This window comes from Lithobates pipiens, unplaced genomic scaffold (assembly GCF_037356315.1).
Source record: "Lithobates pipiens isolate NorthernLeopardFrog02 unplaced genomic scaffold, aLitPip1_a1.2 Scaffold_13, whole genome shotgun sequence".
NCBI classification, from domain to species: Eukaryota; Metazoa; Chordata; class Amphibia; order Anura; family Ranidae; genus Lithobates; species Lithobates pipiens.
In genome coordinates this window covers 233831200-233849834 of record NW_027507718.1, presented here as the reverse complement: position 1 = coordinate 233849834, position 18635 = coordinate 233831200, and the positions used below count along the sequence as shown (strand labels likewise).

Here is an 18635-nt window from a genome sequence, read left to right as displayed (position 1 = left end):
AAGGGAAAAAGTTTCCTCCTTAAAATTGCACAATTAAGACCTAATTGACATCCTATCAAACATAATAACAACCTTTTCAAATTTCCAAAAAGGAAAAGAAAAAAAAACAAAGTATATATCTATACAAATGAGGGATCAAGGATATCAATCATACAGTCAACGGTTACATATATTTTTGGTGCTCTACATGTTTCGTGTCTACAATGACACTTCTTCAGGAGCTGATAATAATGTTCTGAATTATTCCTTCGTAAAAGGGTGTCCTAAATAGGGAGATCACCGTTTCCAAAGGAGGAAATTGGTACGATTGATTACACAAAACTCATAAAGATTAGATCTTCAGTGTGTTTAGTAAAAATTCTTGAGGCGTAAGTGAACACAGATAAATCCGTGATGGATACTCTTTGGTATCTCCTGAGCTCAAGTTGCAAAAAATGGATCAAATTCCCACTGGGTAAAGGAGGAAAGTAAAGGGGGAATCAAAGAGGCAGACTAATCGGCCCATTCACCCATCTCATATTGTTTCTTGTGTATAGAAGATGGCGGCCATCTTCTATACACAAGAAACAATATGAGATGGGTGAATGGGCCGATTAGTCTGCCTCTTTGATTCCCCCTTTACTTTCCTCTTTTACCCAGTGGGAATTTGATCCGTTTTTTGCAACTTGAGCTCAGGAGATACCAAAGAGTATCCATCACGGATTTATCTGTGTTCACTTACGCCTCAAGAATTTTTACTAAACACACTGAAGATCTAATCTTTATGAGTTTTGTGTAATCAATCGTACCAATTTCCTCCTTTGGAAACGGTGATCTCCCTATTTAGGACACCCTTTTACGAAGGAATAATTCAGAACATTATTATCATCTCCTGAAGAAGTGTCATTGTAGACACGAAACATGTAGAGCACCAAAAATATATGTAACCGTTGACTGTATGATTGATATCCTTGATCCCTCATTTGTATAGATATATACTTTGTTTTTTTTTCTTTTCCTTTTTGGAAATTTGAAAAGGTTGTTATTATGTTTGATAGGATGTCAATTAGGTCTTAATTGTGCAATTTTAAGGAGGAAACTTTTTCCCTTTTTTTGTGTAAAAGGGAAATTGAACTTCTTCCTGTTCTTTTTTAAATTGTCTTTTTTATTTTAAATAAATAGAAATAATTATTTTTCATACTGGTTGTGTTTACAACTTTCTTTATGCCTAAAAAGTCCAACTGAACCCACATTTTTTTGAGGTCTTTTTGTGTGAAGGTTCTTTCATTTCTTTTTTATTTTTTTCCCCTCATTTCCCCTTTTCCCTGTCAATATTTATATTCACAAAGTGCTCTTGGAACATACTGGAAGGTCTGGAGCGGTTCTACTAAGAATCGAGGACTTCAGTTGGATCCATTCGAAAAAGCTGTCAGCTAAAATGGATGGTACCCGAGCCTCGTTGGATAGGGGAGAAGAATCTTTGAGCTTTGCATGTAATAAAGCCTTACAGCGCTAGACCTTTGCCTAATGGAACCCTGTGCAGTGTTTGGTCTGACCAAGGGGCTTTCCAGTAGGGTGCTATACAAGTCCAGGGGAGTGGACCCCAGATTAAGGGGGAACGAGTCCTTAAAGGTCTTTCATGACAGAGCTCACCATGATGGGTGAAGGTTGGACCCCTGTTATGAATAGGAGTCCTGCAGTGGGAGCAGTAAGTTTGCATTTACTTGAATTGTCAGTGTAAGTCAGGAATCCTGGTTTGTGCTGCCAGAAGAGCCCAGAAAGGGTAGGTGGCATTTAAGTTAAATATTTTTCATTGGATCCACTAGTTAATCATTTAAGCATATGACTTGAAAGGGCAAGATTCACACTCTTTCTGGTGAGAGCGCTCGCCATCGGGTGTGTGGGGGCATCTTGGGCTTTCCGCCATCAGGAGTCGGTGGCTCAGGTTTTCAAGACTGCTATATGGTCTTTGGGTCATACATTCACAGGATTTTGCCAGATGGATATCGGAGCCACGGAGGGTACTGTCTTGGCCACAGTATGCTATAGGAGCAGAATAGGTCCTTTTTCAGGTGGCTGTTTCTGTGATTGTGTCTCCCTTCCCTCAAGAACATTGCTTTTAGGACATTCCAGATAGTAATTATTCTGTGTCCTGTGATGTACGATAAAGAAAAACAGGATTTTATAACAGTTTACCTGTTAAAAAAAAAAGTACATCACGGGACACATGTCCCTCCCCTATTTTCTGGGATATGCGTTGCTTACTATAAAACTGAGGGGTTATATAGGGGCCGACTTCCTGTTTGATCTGCCCGTGTCCATTCACCTATAGGTGGCGAATAACGCAGATAGTAATTATTATGACTGCTCTGTGTCCCGTGATGTTTTCCAAGTTTTAGTTTATTTTAAAAGTAATCCTCTATATTTCTATAGCTCCCATGTGTTGGGTATGTGATTAAAAAGCACACTGCATGACATACTTGACATGTTCTATTATAATGCTGCAAGCCTGCCTAAAGCAGCATTGTGCGGTTGCAGACATCTGAGCCATGTGTGAAATAGGTTATGTGGTATTTGGTATTTGTTGTTAGGATTCAGCATTGCAAAGATTGTCATTTTACAAATGTTGCTATACAGAACTGTGAAAGTTGTTTGTGTTTTTTTTTTTTTTTTTTTTTTTTGTTTTTTTTTTTTTATGCGAGAGATGGTGCTAGCTTTAAGTTATTCTAAAGATAATTATAGAACTTGTTAAACCACTTTACACCCCCCACCCCCCGGCCAATTCTGACACTGTGTATGTGCTTAAAATCTGAATTTATTTTTTATTTTTTTGCTGGAAAATTGCTTAAACGCCCAAGTCATATATTGAAAGCCGGGACCCTGGTGAATAAAATGGTAGTGGATGCGTTTTTATTTTATTTTTTTATGTCTCACGATATTTTCTTTTTAGGAATTTTAGTACACGTAAACACAATGCCCATTTTTTGGTACAATATAAAAGATAATGTTGCGCCAACAGTTAAACTACGATAACCAAAAATCTCCATAGGCAATGCTTTAGAAGTCTTTACAGGTTAGCAGTTTGGAGTTGCACAAGAAGTTTGATGCTAGAATTATTTCTCTTGCTCTGATGTCTGCAGCAAATTTCCACGTGTGATATGATCACCATTTTATAAATGAGTGTGGGAATTTGCGTACGCATTTGCGCATGAGCACAGGGGGATAGAGACAATCTTTTTTGTATTTTTTTTAACACTGTTCTTTTAATTTAAATTTTTGTTTTTAATCAACTTTATTGCTATCAGGAGGGATGTACAACATCCCTTGTGATCCCAATAAGAATGACAAATCCTGTTAGACCCCAGCTCTTTCCTCTGCTCTCAAAAGCATCTCATGGTACTGAAATTGGTTAGATCAGATTCTTTACAAGCCCGTAATGGCTTTCAAACTGAAAGTGACGAAATCCTCGTCCCTTCCAGTTTCCTACATCACAGTGGGGAAAAATGACAATCTTTGGGATACTGAATCCTAACAACAAATACCATATAACCTACTTCGCACGTGGCTCAAATGTCTAATGTACAATGCTGCACAAAACGTCTAGGCATGTTTGCAGGAATACAGTGCCTTGAAATTTTCCCAATTTTGTCATATTACAACCACAAACGTAAATGTATTTTATTGGGATTTTATGTGCTAGACCAACACAAAGCGGTACATAATTGTCAAGTGGAAGGAAAATGATAAATGATTTTCAAAATTTTTTACAAATATATTTCTGAAAAATGTGGCGTGCATTGGTATTCAGCCCCCCTTTACTCTGATACCCCTAACTAAAATCTAGTGAAACCGATTGCCTTCAGAAGTTGCCTACAGTTGTTCTCATAAGTTTACATACCCTGGCTGAATTTATGATTTCGTGGCCATTTTTCAGAGAATATGAATGATAAAGAAAAAACATTTTTCACTCATGGTCAGTGATTGGCTGAAGCCATTTATTATCAATCAACTGTGTTTACTCTTTATAAATCCTAATGGCAACAAACTACCCAAATGACCCTGATCAAAAGTTTACATACCCTGGTGATTTTGGCCTGATGACATGCATACAAGTTGACACAAAGGGGTTTGAATGGCTAATAAAAGGTAACCTTCCTCACCTGTGATCTGTCTGCTTGTAATTAGTGTGTGAATAAAAGGTCAATGAGTTTCTGGACTCCTGACAGACCCTTGCACCTTTCATCCAGTGCTGCACTGACGTTTCTGGATTGTGAGTCATGGGGAAAGCAAAAGAATTGTCAAAGGATCTGTGGAAAAAGGTAGCTGAACTGTATAAAACAGGAAAGGGATATAAAAAGATCCTAGGAATTTAGATCCTCATCCACAAATGCCACAAAAGACTTCAAGCTGTCATCGATATTAAAGGGGGCTTTAAATGGTATTAAGAACTGGGGTATGTAAACTTTTTTTTTGATCGGGGTCATTTGGCTAGTTTCTGTTGTCATTATGATTTTATGACTAGTTGATTGATAATAAATGGTTTCAGCCAAACACTAACCATGAGTGAAAGAAATGTTTGTGTTGTCATTCATATTCTCTGAAAAATGGCCAAAAAATCATAAATTCTGCCAGGGTATGTAAACTTATGAGCACAACTATAATTAGTAAATAGTCAATCTGTGCATTATTTATTCTCTGTATATATAAAGCTGTTCTGTGAAGCTCTCAGAGGTTTATTAGAAAACCTCAGTGAACAAACAGCATCATGAAGGCCAAGGAGCACACCAGACTGGTCAGGGATAAAGTTGTGGAGTAGTTCAAAGCAGGGTTAGGTTATTTAAAAAATAAAAATAAAAAAATCCCAAGCTTTGAACACCTCACGGAGCACTGTTCAATCCATCATCTGAAAATGGTAAGAGTATGGCACAACTGCAAACTTACCAGGACATGGCCGTCCACCTAAACTGACAAGCTGGGCAAGGAAAACATTAATTGGAGAAACAGCCAAGAGGCCCATGGTAACTCTGGTGGAACTGCAGAGATTTACAGCTCAGGTGGGAGAATCTGTCCACTATTAGTCATGCACTCCATAAATCTGGACTTTATGGAACAGTGGAAAGAAGAAAGCCATAAGAAGTCCTGTTTGCTGTGCCCCCACATGGCTTCTCACAAACATGTGGAAAAAGGTGCTCTGGTCAGATGAGACCAGATTGAACTTTTTGGCCTAAAAGCAAAACTCTGTGTGGCAGAAAACAAACACTGCACATCACCTTGAACACACCATCCCCACCGTGAAACATGGTGGTGGCAGCCTCGTTTTGTGCGGATGCTTTTCATCAGCCAGGACAGGGAAGCTGGTCGGAGTTGATGGGAAGATGGATAGAGCCAAATACAGGGCAATCTTTATAAGAAAACCTGTTATTCTGCAAAAGATTTGTTAAGACTGGGGTGGAGGTTCACCTTCCAGCAGGACAACGACCCAAAACATGCAGCCAGAGCTACAATAGAATGGTTTAGATCAAAGCATATTCATGTGTTGGAATGGCCCAGGCAAAGTCCAGACCTAAATGCAATTGAGAATCTGTGGCAAGACTTGAAAATTGCTGTTCAGATGCTCTCCATCCAATCTGACAAAGCTTGAGCTATTTAGCAAAGAAGAATGGGCACAAATGTCACTCTAGATGTACAAAGCTGGTAGAGACATCTCAAAAAAGATTTGCAGCTGTAATTGCAGTGAAAGGTGGTTCTACAAAGTATTGACCCGGGACTGAATACAAATACACACCACACTTTACACCTATTTGTGAACAATTTGAAAACCATTTATCACTTAACTTTCACTTCACAATTATGTGCCACTTTGTGTTGGTCTATCACATAAAATACATTTAGGTTTTTGGTTGTAACATGACAAAATGTGGAAAATTTCAAGGGGATATGAATACTTTTTTAAAGGCACTGTATAATCGAACATGTCAAGTATACAAAAAACATATTTGGGGGGCACACCCTAATGCATTTAAATTCAAGATGGTAATGCTATAAGACCAACAAACAGTACAAAACATATTACAGCGCACACATTCAAGAATGACATTTCCTGCAGGCTAGTTAAAAACACCTGAACATGTTCATGTCATGCAGTGTCCTTTTCTTACATGCTTAACACACAGGTGCTAGAAAAGTATAGAAGATTATCTTGCTCTTATTCTGTAAGGCCCCTTTCACACTGGGGCAGTTTTCAGGCGCTAAAAGTAGCGCCTGTAAAAACCGGCCCCTTTCACTTCAGTGTGAAAGCACGAGGGCTTTCCCACTGGAGCGGTGCGCTAGCAGGATGGTGAAAAAGTCCTGCTAGCCGAATCTTTGGAGCGGTGAAAGGAGCGGTATATTCACCACTCCTACCCATTGAAATCATTTTAACCCTTTTTCGGCCGCTAACGGGGGGTTAAAAACGCCCCGCTAGCTGCCGCAGACCGCCGCTAAAATGATCGCAAATCGCCGCTAAAAATAGCGGCGCTTTACCGCCGGCGCCTGCACCGCCCCAGTGTGAAAAGGGCCTAAGGGAGAGAATGTTTCCGAATGCAGGTATAATTGCTTCCTTCCATGCCCTGGTTCACCTGATATTGGGTGTTTTTGGTATCCTAAAGGTAGGCATGCTCCCTTACCAGCTGTATGAATCATTCTGCATCAAACGGATGTAACATGAGCCTCCATAATATATATATTTTTTTTTTTTATTTTTTTTTTGAGTGTTGGGTCTCTCTCTCCCTAGCAAACACATAATTTTGGTGTAAAATATGTGGCAAGTGCTCACGAAGCGTGTTTTAGGCGCTTCCAAGTTTATCGGACCAGAAATTTGCAAATCTGCCTAAAGAAAAGCTTTTAAAAGCTACAGCTGTCAGGCTACAAGCAACAGAAAGCTTAGATCTGAACAAGGGCCATTGAAAGCAATGGGATTCCTCTTTTTGAGCATTGTCGTGATTGGACAAAGGAGCTACAAAAGGCTGAGGTGTAAAAGGGGCCTCTAAGGCAGGCCATAGATTATGCAATTTTTTTTTTTTCCCTCTGCTACGGGTGGAAGAAAAGAAAATGGCTAGAGTCCCCTATCAACACAGTGTTGATGGGGGAATCCCTCTTGCAACGCTTTTTGTGTTCTGCCAGCAGAATACAATGATTATTGTTGCCAGCGGCTCTAATCTTTTTGGCAGAACTTGTCAGGCTGGTTGTACACAAGTTGACCGATCGATGGACTTGTGTACATTACAATCAGGGTGCCCATAAATGGATCAAAATCCAGCTGGTTCCATCTGAAACGGCTAACGTTTGCTCCATGTATGGCCAGCTTAAGTCTGAAACTATGCTCTCCCCGTGTGGTCTTATGTCAATTATGGTCAAGAGAGTAATTGCACTAAGCTACTGAGAGCTCCCTCTAGTGACTAATCTACATTAACTAGCTTTAAACTGTAAAATCATATATTCATTTCCACATTGTATTTCTAGCCTACTTATTATATTAACCACTTCATCGTTATATGTCAGCTGTTTAAAGAGGAATATTATTGTTATGGCAGCATCCTCAGTCAGAGGTCCGGTTTAAAATTAAAAGTGGTCCCTGTGACGGATTCACCGTGAGAAATTTTATCGGTGGTGGGAGAGGGCCCCCCCCTCCTGCCACGGTCCGGTGCCCTCAGCCGCTCACCTAGGGCTTCTGCCCTGCAATGATATGGAGAAAGGTGGGGACCATCTTGCCCTCGCTCGTCTCCATGTTATGCCGCAACGAAAGTGATCAGATCCTTCATGTGGCCTGACATGGAGGCGATTGAGGGGAATATGCAGGGCAGAAGCGACCTCAAAACGTCACTTCCGCCCATAGATCTTTAAAGGGCCTTTTATTTTATTTTTTAAATGACAATTTTATTTTTATTGCATTTTTGTGTAAATATAAGATCTGAGGTCTTTTTGACCCCAAATCTCATATTTAAGAGGTCCTGTAATGCTTTTTTCTATTACAAGGGATATTTATGTTCCCTTGTAATAGGAATAAAAGGGATTATTTATCTATCTTTTTTTTTTTTTTTTTTTTAAACGCACCCCATCCCGACAAGCTTACGTGCAGAAGCGAATGCATACATAGCGTCCGCATATACAAACAATGCTCAAACCACACATGTGAGGTATCGCCGCGATCGGTAGAGCGAGATCAATACTTCTAGCCCTAGATCTCCTCTGTAACTCAAAACATGTAATCTGTATATTTTCTTTTAAACATCGCCTATGGAGCTTTTTAAGGGTAAAAGTTTGTCGCCATTCCACAAGCAATTTGAAGCGTGACATGTTGGGTTTCAATTTTACTCAGGGTAACATTATCTTTCACAATATATATAAAAAAATGGGCAATATTTACTGTTTTATCGCAAAGTATTGCAATGACCACCATTTTATGGCCAAGGGTGTTAGAAAAAAAAAAAGTATAATGTTTGGGGGTTCTGAGTAATTTTCTAGCAAAAAAAAAAATTGAACTTGTAAACAACAAATCTGAGGCTTGGTCCTTAAGTGGTTAAATGATCTTGAAGTTTGTGAAGAGCCCCACACAATTCCTTGAGTTCTGTGGCATGTGATCACAATCTCCTGGGAGTATGCACTGTTTCACACACATGAGAGAAGATTTTTCAAGTAAACTTGGATTGTCAGATGTATTGTGATTAGGGATGTGCCAATACATTGGCCACTGAAAATTATTGGCTAAAAATAGTTATCTGTGTGCTGCCAGGTTAAAAAAAAATTGTAAAAAAACTGTCAGTTTTGGCTGAATGCATCCTGAATTTTTATTTTGGTGCACCACTAATGCTGGTGTTATAAAATGAAAGTGTATGCTGTGACCATAGATTTATTTTTAATACTTTGTATACTAAAATGTAACCTAAGGCAGAAACATTAAAGCATTGTGTAACAATTTGTCTCTATTCCTATTACAAAGTCAGATGCACTAAACAAACCCACCCACTCTCCCGATCAGCACCCCACTTCTTCTTTGGTCCCCTGCTAGTGCTCCTGGCAGCCCCCCCCCCCCCCCCCCCCCGCTGAGTGCCCACCTTAGCAGGCCACTTGCTATGGGGGCACTCGTGAGTGCTCACATTTGAACCGGCTCTGTGTGCCCTGCTCTCTCCTCACTGGCTCCTCCTGCTGTGACTGCACCTGTTAGGACAGAGCTATCCAAGAGAGATGCTGCTCTCATGCAGAACACTGGATCGAGTTCGGGCTTAGGTAAGTATGGGGGCAGGGGGCTGCTCAGGTTGTTGTGGTGTGTGTGTTTTTTTTTTTTACCTTAATGCAGAGAATGCATTAACGACTTCCGGACCACCCACCGTCGTTATACGTCAGTACTTTGAAGAGGAATATCATTGTTATATGCCATAACCCCCGGTATCCTCTTCTAAAGCGGGTGGTCCACTTCAAGATAAAAGTGGTCACTGTGATGGATTTGCCGCAAGATCACTTTTATCAGCGGCGTGAGAGGGCCCATCCTCAAATCTCCTCACCTTGCCACGGTGCCCTCCGCCGCTTACCAGAGCAGTCGGCAGCAGCGGAAAGGGATTGGATGCTGTCCCTTGTGTGACATGGAGATGAGTGAGGGGAAGATGGCCCTCACCTGTCCCCATATCATTGCAGGGTGGACGTGCAGTTGAAACATCACTTCTGACCATAGCTCTTAAAGGGCCTTTATTTTTTATTTTATTTTTATTTTGACAATGTGGGTTTTTTATTTTCTTCTTTTTTATCTTTTTTATTTTTTATTGCATTTTAGTGTAAACATGAGATCTGTGGTCAAAAATACAGCAGATGTCAGATCACAGATCTGATGTCTTTTTGACCCCAGATCTCATAGTTAAGAGGTCCTGTCATGCTTTTTTTTTTTTTTTCTATTACAAGGGATGTTTACCTTCCTTGTAATAGGAATAAAAGTGACACTTTGTTATTTAAAAAAAATTTAAAATAAATAATAAATGATTTATTTATTTTTAAACGTGCCCCTTCCCAACCAGCTCGCGTGCAGAAGCAAACACATACGTGAGTAGCACCCGTATATAAAAATGGTGTTCAAACCACACATGTGAGTTATCTCCGCGATCGGTAGAGCGAAAGCAATAATTCTAGCCCTAGACCTCCTCTATAACTCAAAACGTGCAACCTGTACAATTTTTTTAATTTTTATTTTTTATTTTTTTATTTTTTTTAAATATCGCCTAAGGAGATTTTTAAGGGTAAAAGTTTGTCGCCATTCCATAAGCAATTTGAAGTGTGACAAAAAAAATTGGGCTAACTTTACTGGTGTGTGTGTGTGTGTGTGTGTGTGTGTGTGTGTGTGTGTGTGTGTGTGTGTGTGTGTGTGTGTGTGCGCGCGCACACACGCACACACACACGCACACACACACACACACACACACACACACACACACACACACACACACACACACACACACACACATATATATATATATATATATATATATATATATATATATATATATATATATATATAATTTATTATTATTTATATTATTCCAAAAAGTGTATTGTGTTGTAAGACAACTGCACAAATAAGGTGTGACAAAGTATTGCAACAACTGCCATTTTATTCTCTAGGGCGTTAGAACTCCCAAACATTATATATATTTTTTGTAATTTTCTAGCAAAAAAAACCCCTGTTTTTAACTTGTAAACAACAAATCCTGAGCCTTAGTCCTTAAGTGGTTAAGGTAAGAAAAAAAAAACCTTCAGCCTTTGGAACCACTTTAATGTTAATTAAATGAGTTTAACCCAGCAAAATTTAGTTTAATAACGGAATCCGTAAATTTGGATGAATATTCCTTGCTCTTTATAGCCATAGAGAGACAATTTAAAACATTCATCCTAATATGAGTCATATAGATTTTGTCCTTGCAGAGCACAGAAACTTGTCTGTATGACTCATTTTAGGCATTTTTATGTAGCCTCCTAACAGTTCCTATGCAGTTGTTTTGATTGAACCATGCCAGAGGTTTGATGTTCCTTACTTATTTCCCCAACAATTTATTTATTTATGAGAATGCAGATGTGGATTTACATCAGTCAATTGGAATCTGTATGACTGTTCAAAATATAATTGCTGTCTGTTATCCACAACTGTGCTATATTCAAGTAAATAATCTTCCGCTTCATTAAAGAGCTCACTTTGCTCAACGAAACCAGTGTTTTCCTCTTGTTTTGAATGTTGTAAGAATGTACTGTAGAAACAGGAAGTCCTTCTTTCTTCTTTTTTTTTTTTTAAAGACCTTGTTAAAAGTAGAACAAAAAAATCTGTAATGCTGCCTTGCACAAAAAATAAATTATTTTTTATTTTACTTTTTAGCCCAAAAGCTAATTATAAAAACAAAAGCAAACACTAGGTGAGGTGGATGGATGAATCTCCCCTTCCCCGTCAGAACATTGCATTTGAACAGCAGTACCCACGGCTAAAAAAAAAAAAAAAAAAAAAGTATTTGATCACCCTGCTAATTTTGTATGTTTGCCCACTGACAAAGAAATAAGTCTATCATTTTAATGGTAGCTTTATTTTAACAGTAAGACAGAATAACAGCAAAATATCAAGAAAAAACGCAAAAAAAAAAAAAGTATGAATTGATTTGCATTTTCTCGTTCAAAAGTTTTTATTTTATGTTAAAATAAATTACATGTATAGAATATGACAAATTATTTGATACCAGAAATAAATAGACATATTGAAGTACGGATGATATAAAGCAAAGAAGAATTTCAAGATATTCTCGTGGGAATGACAATAAATGGCCTTATATATTTTAGAATTTGAAAACATTCTTATAGCTGAGTTTTAAACATTTTAATCCCAAGAAAATATAAATATGTCTAAAAGAAAATTTATATGATTTTAAAGTTTTGACCATAACTTCTAAAGTATGTTTATAGTAAGTATTATATAGTACGGGAGGAACATAAAATGTATATAGGAGGGGAAGGGCAGGGAATAATTCTTTGGAGGAGGTTTTATATATATATCTATATCTATATCTATATCTATATCTATATCTATATCTATATCTATATCTATATCTATATCTATATCTATATCTATATCTATATCTATCAGCTAATGTTGTAATTCTATAAAAAATCATAATCACCATAACAATAAAACTCAGTTATCAATATTATCTGATGTATAATATTTAATCCAGGGTTTCCATATGATATCAAACTTTGTCGCATTGATTTGCATTTTAATGAGTGAAATAAATATATGATCCCCCTTTCCGTTGGCAAGATTTTTGGCTCCCAGGTGTCTTCTTTACAGGCCACAAACTGAGATTAGGAGCAGTCTCTTAAAGGGAGTGCTCCTAATCTCAGCTTGTTACCTATATAAGACACCTGTCTACAGAAGCAATCGGAATCCAATCTTTCCACCATGGCCAAGAACAGTGAGCTTGTCGGAGACAAGATTGTAGACCCACACAAGGCTGGAATGGGCTACAAGACCATAGCTAAGCAGCTTAGTGAAAGGGTGACAGTTAGTGCGATTATTTGCAAATGAAAGAAACGCGTTCCATGCAAGATCTCCCCATCGGTGATCCTGTGAACAGTGAGGAATCGGGCCACAGGAGAATCTTGTCAATGATCTCAAGGCAGCCGGGACCATAGTCCCCAAAAAAACAATTGGTAACACACTGCGCCGTGAAGGACTGAAATCCTGCAAAATTGGCAGGGGATCAAATACTTTTTTTTTTTTTTTTTTTTTTTGCTCTCTGTATATGCAAGTTCATGTTTTGGGAATATGTATTTGGGGTGGAACGTGTTTTCACTGCAGCAGTGTCTCCTCAATCTGCCACCTATAGTGACGGAACCGGGGATCTTCTCCCCAATCTTGCTGTGTGCTCTGCCCACCCGGCCCAATAATTTATTCAGGTTTCTGTGAATGGGAAAACTGCAATTAATGACACACTTTGCAACCAATAGTTTTCATTGTACTACCAGGATGCTGTTGAGCACTCTGGTAGCAGACCGCTTTCACTTGACAGTCTGTAAGAGCCCTGTATAGCACCCATGATCTGCTGATGATCGCAGGTGCAATGCTGTACAGGCTCCTGGGGGGGAAAAAATATATAATCTCACATCTTGCAACACCGCGCTCTCCATGAACAGCATGCAGTACATCTGTTCCTGTGACGTCACTGGCAGCTTCACATGTTGTAAATATCTCCTAAACGGTGCACATATAGTAGATATTTACTGTACTTACAGGTAAGCTTGATTGTAGGCCTACCTGTTGGTACAAAACAGCAAAGGGAGTAAGCTAAGTGTGGCATGCCAGCATGTTCCCTGCAACTAGGTATCCTGCCTTTTTACATCATTCTGTTGAGAGGTTCATATAACTGGATTCACCATATGTGCAATATTCATGATATACCTGGTGAAGTGTTTTCTCACTGCTTATTTCCCTCCCTAACCTAGTAACTTCTTGCTAGTCCTCTCATATGCTGTCCTGTTAGACAATTTTGGAAATCTAGACTTAAAGTGATATTAAAGTATTTGTTATTTTTAAACAAAAAAAAAGGGGGGGGGGGGTGAAATGTTATACATAACAGCTCCGTGTAGTTGTTTTGCACGGGGCAGCCCGGATCCCCCTCTTTTGTGGGCCCCTTCCTCCTGCTGAGTGCCCCCACAGCAAGTGGCTTGCTATGGGGTCACCTGAGATGAGCCACAGCTCTGTGTCCATTTAGACACGGTGCTGCCGCACGGCTTTGCCCCCTCTTCTCATTGGCTCACTGACTTTGATTGGCGGGAGCCAATGGTGCTTGCTGCTGTCTCAGCCAATGAGGAGGGAGGATTCCGCGGACAGCCAAGGGTCTTGCACAACATCGGTGGATCGAGATTGGCTCAGATAAGTATTGGGGGAGCTGAGGTGGATGCTGCACATAAAGGTGTTTTTTTGTTTTTTTTAATGCATAGATGAAAAACTTTTTATGCCTTTCAATTCACTTTAAAGTATAACTGAAGGAAAAACTTTTTTGATAACGTGAGGAGGAATTTGAACACCTGTCAAGTATTTGTAAACTTTTATCATGTTTTACCATTATAATTGAAAATGAATGTAAAAGTAAATACCTAATTTTGTTTGCCCCCAGAAAAGTAACGAAGGGGGATTTCTTCCAATGGGGACACTAGTTCTGGTAACCTGGAGGGGCCCAAAAGATACCCTTGATATGCATGGATTTCCTCTCGCTTCCTGTTTTGGTTGTGGGACTGAATGAAATCTCCTCCCCAGTGGGACACAGATGGGGGGGCAAAAAAACTGACTGGTTAAAACCCTCCCTTACGCTATTCAAAGTGGGGGGGGGGGTAGTTTTGCCTATGCTACTTTAATGGTAATTCCAGGACATCAGGATCCCACCCTTTATGAGATGCTGTGTTTGTTTTTGTTTTTTGTTGTTTTTTTTTTTTTTTGGCTTCAGATGATGTCCTTTTGGGTCTCATCTAACACTGACCAGTTCAGCAGAGGGACTTTTTGTGCATGATGCGTTTCCTGTTGGAGGCGGTGCCTATATCACATATGCTGTCCTGGAAATAGTTACCAGACAGTTTAACAGAAGTAGTCTGTATTTCTTTGAAAATTTAAATGTTAACATTTGCTCATGGTTCGTACATAAACAATATCATCTATCTAATAATTGTGTAGGTCCTTTTTGTTTTTAGAAAATATAAGGTTTGGGTCAAGTCCATAATACATGGTTTTTATCCTACTTGTATATTTTATTTTTATTTTTTAAACTGTTCAGTAGCGAAAGTGTTAAAATAGATCTGCCTGCTATAAGCTGCCAGCGAGGCTTTCATCTTTACATGTGTGAGCCTTATGTTCACTAATAGGCTTGTGATCCAAATAGCCCTGTAAGGCATATGTGTAGTTGTTAACTTTGTAATGATTTTTAATGCTTGTCAGTACCTCTTTCTTTTCCCAGAAATCTCATGCTATAGATTTTGGTTATTTGCAGAAAGTTTATCTTGCATATTTTTTTTTCTTTGATGCATCACAATTGTTGTAATGATTGTAACTGGGTATTATTATTTATATTGTGTCTTGTTTAGTTGCCGAAGCAACAACAGGAAGAGCTTGGTGGTGGGGTCCCCATCACCAACATTGTCGCGCCCACTCTCTCCACTCTCGGTACCTACAGGTAAGTGTCTTTTTCTGATATAAACAGTGAAATTACGCGTAGTAACATGTAATGAATTGGACACTTGACCAGAAATATACCACAGATCACCTAAGAAATATGATGAATGCAACATACAGTGAGTGATCCCAGTACTCCTCTTCTACGTTTGGAATTCGAGAATAGAAAGTAATCCAGTTAGCACAGTGCATATCATCATTGTTCCCTTTTTTTTTTTTTTTTTTTTTTTTTTTTTTTTTTTAATATATAATTTTTATTTATTTAAATTTTTTATCATTCTCTTTTTTTAGTCAAACATTCTTAAATTAAGAGCATTGAACAAGAATTATTAGAAATTACACGGTCCATGTTTCTGTAGTCATGTTGTATATAAAACATTATAAGGGCACATAAATATGACAACAAATGAAGCCACAACAGATTCAACAGAAATCTGGCACATAGAAATGTAGTAATGAAACCACCAACAGCATGTTCAGTAGTCAGCATCTGTTCTCTAGTAGTGATGGACGAACTTCCGACGGGACGTTTCGCGAACGCGAAACGCGAACGGACACAAACGTTCGCGAAAACGACCGTTCGCCGCGGGCTCCATTGACTTCAATGGGAGGCGAATTTCGCAAACCTTTAGGTCGAATTTGCGGCCACGGGGTAATTATTAGGGGGTAGCACGTAGTCCCACCACCTGGACAATAGCATAATACATGTATGAGGTGAATTTGGGATCGATAACTACAAGCATTTTTTTTTTATTTGGGAAATTGTTCTGACAATTCAGGACTATGGAGCTAATGAAGGCAATGGAGGAGAGGGAAGGTCAGGGACCAGGGTAGGCAAACAAGAGGGTGCAGGAGATACAGAGCACTGACAGCAGCACCGTAATACAGAGCACTGACATCAGCACCGTGACATACAGCGCTGACAGCAGCTCCGTGACATACAGCGCTGACAGCAGCTCCGTGACATACAGCGCTGACAGCAGCTCCGTGACATACAGCGCTGACAGCAGCTCCGTGACATACAGCGCTGACAGCAGCTCCGTGACATACAGCGCTGACAGCAGCACCGTGACATACAGCGCTGACAGCAGCTCCGTGACATACAGCGCTGACAGCAGCTCCGTGACATACAGCGCTGACAGCAGCTCCGTGACATACAGCACTGACAGCAGCTCCGTGACATACAGCGCTGACAGCAGCTCCGTGACATACAGCGCTGACAGCAGCACCGTGACATACAGCGCTGACAGCAGCTCCGTGACATACAGCGCTGACAGCAGCTCCGTGACATACAGCGCTGACAGCAGCTCCGTGACATACAGCGCTGACAGCAGCTCCGTGACATACAGCGCTGACAGCAGCTCCGTGACATACAGCGCTGACAGCAGCTCCGTGACATACAGCGCTGACAGCAGCTCCGTGACATACAGCGCTGACAGCAGCTCCGTGACATACAGCGCTGACAGCAGCTCCGTGACATACAGCGCTGACAGCAGCACCGTAAGCAGCCCCAGGAGGAAGTCAGCACAGCACAGGGATGGTGTGATCCCCTCATAATAAGAACCCCCAGGAGGAAGTCAGCACAGCACAGGGATGGTGGGAGCCCCTCATAATAAGAACACCCAGGAGGAAGTCAGCACAGCACAGGGATGGTGGGAACCCCTCATAATAAGCAGCCCCAGTAGAAATATGACACCGCTCAACCTCTTCAAAGAGGAGGGTAGGGGCATATAGTACGGTGTGCTTTTTTGGGTCAGGGAAGTGAGCCAAATGAATTAAGAAGGTCTGTGTGCTTGATTCCAAAAATTGTTTATAGACATATACATGGTCTACTGATCACATGTGTTGAATTCCTCCGAGATCCATGCCTCATTCATTTTTAGAAATGTGAGGTAGTTAACACTGTGGTGAGCTAGGCGAGTACGCTTATCGGTCACAATCCCCCCTGCTGCGCTGAACGTCCTTTCGGACAGGACACTGGATGAGGGGCAAGCCAACAGTTCGATTGCAAATTGGGCAAGCTCTGGCCAGAGGTCAAGCCTGCCCACCCAGTAGTCTAGGGGTTCATCACTCCTCAGAGCGTCCACATCGGCCGTTAACCCAATGTAGTCGGACACCTGACGGTCTAGGCGTTCCCTGATGCTGGATCCGGATGACACCTGTCGATGGGTCGGCTGAAAGAATGACCTCATATCCGAAGTCACCAACACATCTTCAAACCGGCCTCTTCTTGCAGGCGCTGTTGGATTGGTACCCGCAAATCCTTCTCTGGGAGTGGGAATTGCTCCTCTGCCAGCGCACGCAAAAGCAGAATGCAGCATTTCTCGAAGCAAGGCCTGGAAGTGCTGCATTCTGACAGCCCTCTGCGACGGCGGTAACATTTCCGCCATTTTGTGTTTGTACCGGGGGTCTAAGTACGTTGCCACCCAGTACTGGTCCTTGACCCTCATGCTTTTTATACGGGGGTCCCTATTAAAACACTGGAGCATGAAGGCCCCCATTTGCACTAAAGTGGAAGCGGTGTGGTGGCCTGGCTCCTGCTCATCATCCAGGATAATGTCGTCCTCTTCATTCTCCTCTCCCCATCCTCGCACAACAGGGATCCCAGAAAGGTTTAAAGCATGCTCTTCTTGCTCCTGCTCATCCGCCCCGGCACCATCCTCCTCTGACTCCTCATCAGACTCCTGTTGTTGACTTGTCTCAGATAGAGTAGCCCCCCCTGGGAATTCATCCAGCATTGCGACTTCCTCATCTTCCCGCTCCTGCTCCTCCACAGCCTGATCAATGACACGACGCAATGCACGCTCCAGAAAGAAGGCATAAGGTACCATGTCACTGATGGCGCCATGGCTGCGACTGACCAGTTTGGTGATCTCCTCAAATGGCCGCAGAAGTCTGCATGTGTCGCGCATGAGCAGCCACTGGCGCGGTGAAAAAAAACCCAGCTCCCCAGAACCGTTTCTTTCGCAGAGTTCATACAGGTAGACGTTAACTGCACGTTTCTGCTGGAGCAGCCTATCAAGCATATAGAAGGTTGAGTTCCATCGCGTCGGGCAATCGCAAATAAGACGTCTGACCGGCAGATGGTGTCGCCGCTGAATGTCAGCAAGGCGAGCCATGGCCGTGTAAGATCTTCTGAAATGGGCCGAGATTTTCCTTGCCTGCCGCAAGATGTCCTGGACCCCAGGGTATTTGACAAGGAATCGCTGCACGACCAAGTTTAAGACGTGTGCCATGCACGGCACGTGCGTGATTTTGCCCTGTTTCAATGCGCTAAGCAGATTGGCACCGTTGTCACACACCACTTTACCAACTGTCAAATTGAGCGGTGTTAGCCACTCATCTGCCTGTGAACGCAAAGCTGAAAGGAGTGCCGGGCCAGTGTGGCTCTTTGCTTCCAGGCACAACAGACGCAGCACGGCATGGCAACGTC

General features: G+C 41.0%; 1 protein-coding gene across 3 annotated transcripts in view; it reads left to right on the top strand.

The window, feature by feature from the left end:
• The window catches only part of MAST3 (microtubule associated serine/threonine kinase 3), a 229955-nt gene that overhangs the window by 99307 nt on the left and 112013 nt on the right, over nucleotides 1–18635 (top strand). For all 3 annotated transcript variants that reach the window (XM_077476340.1, XM_077476342.1, XM_077476341.1), the window contains one exon: nucleotides 15115–15203. In XM_077476340.1, the coding sequence (XP_077332466.1) occupies nucleotides 15115–15203 (89 nt within the window). The remainder of the gene's footprint in view (nucleotides 1–15114; nucleotides 15204–18635) is intronic.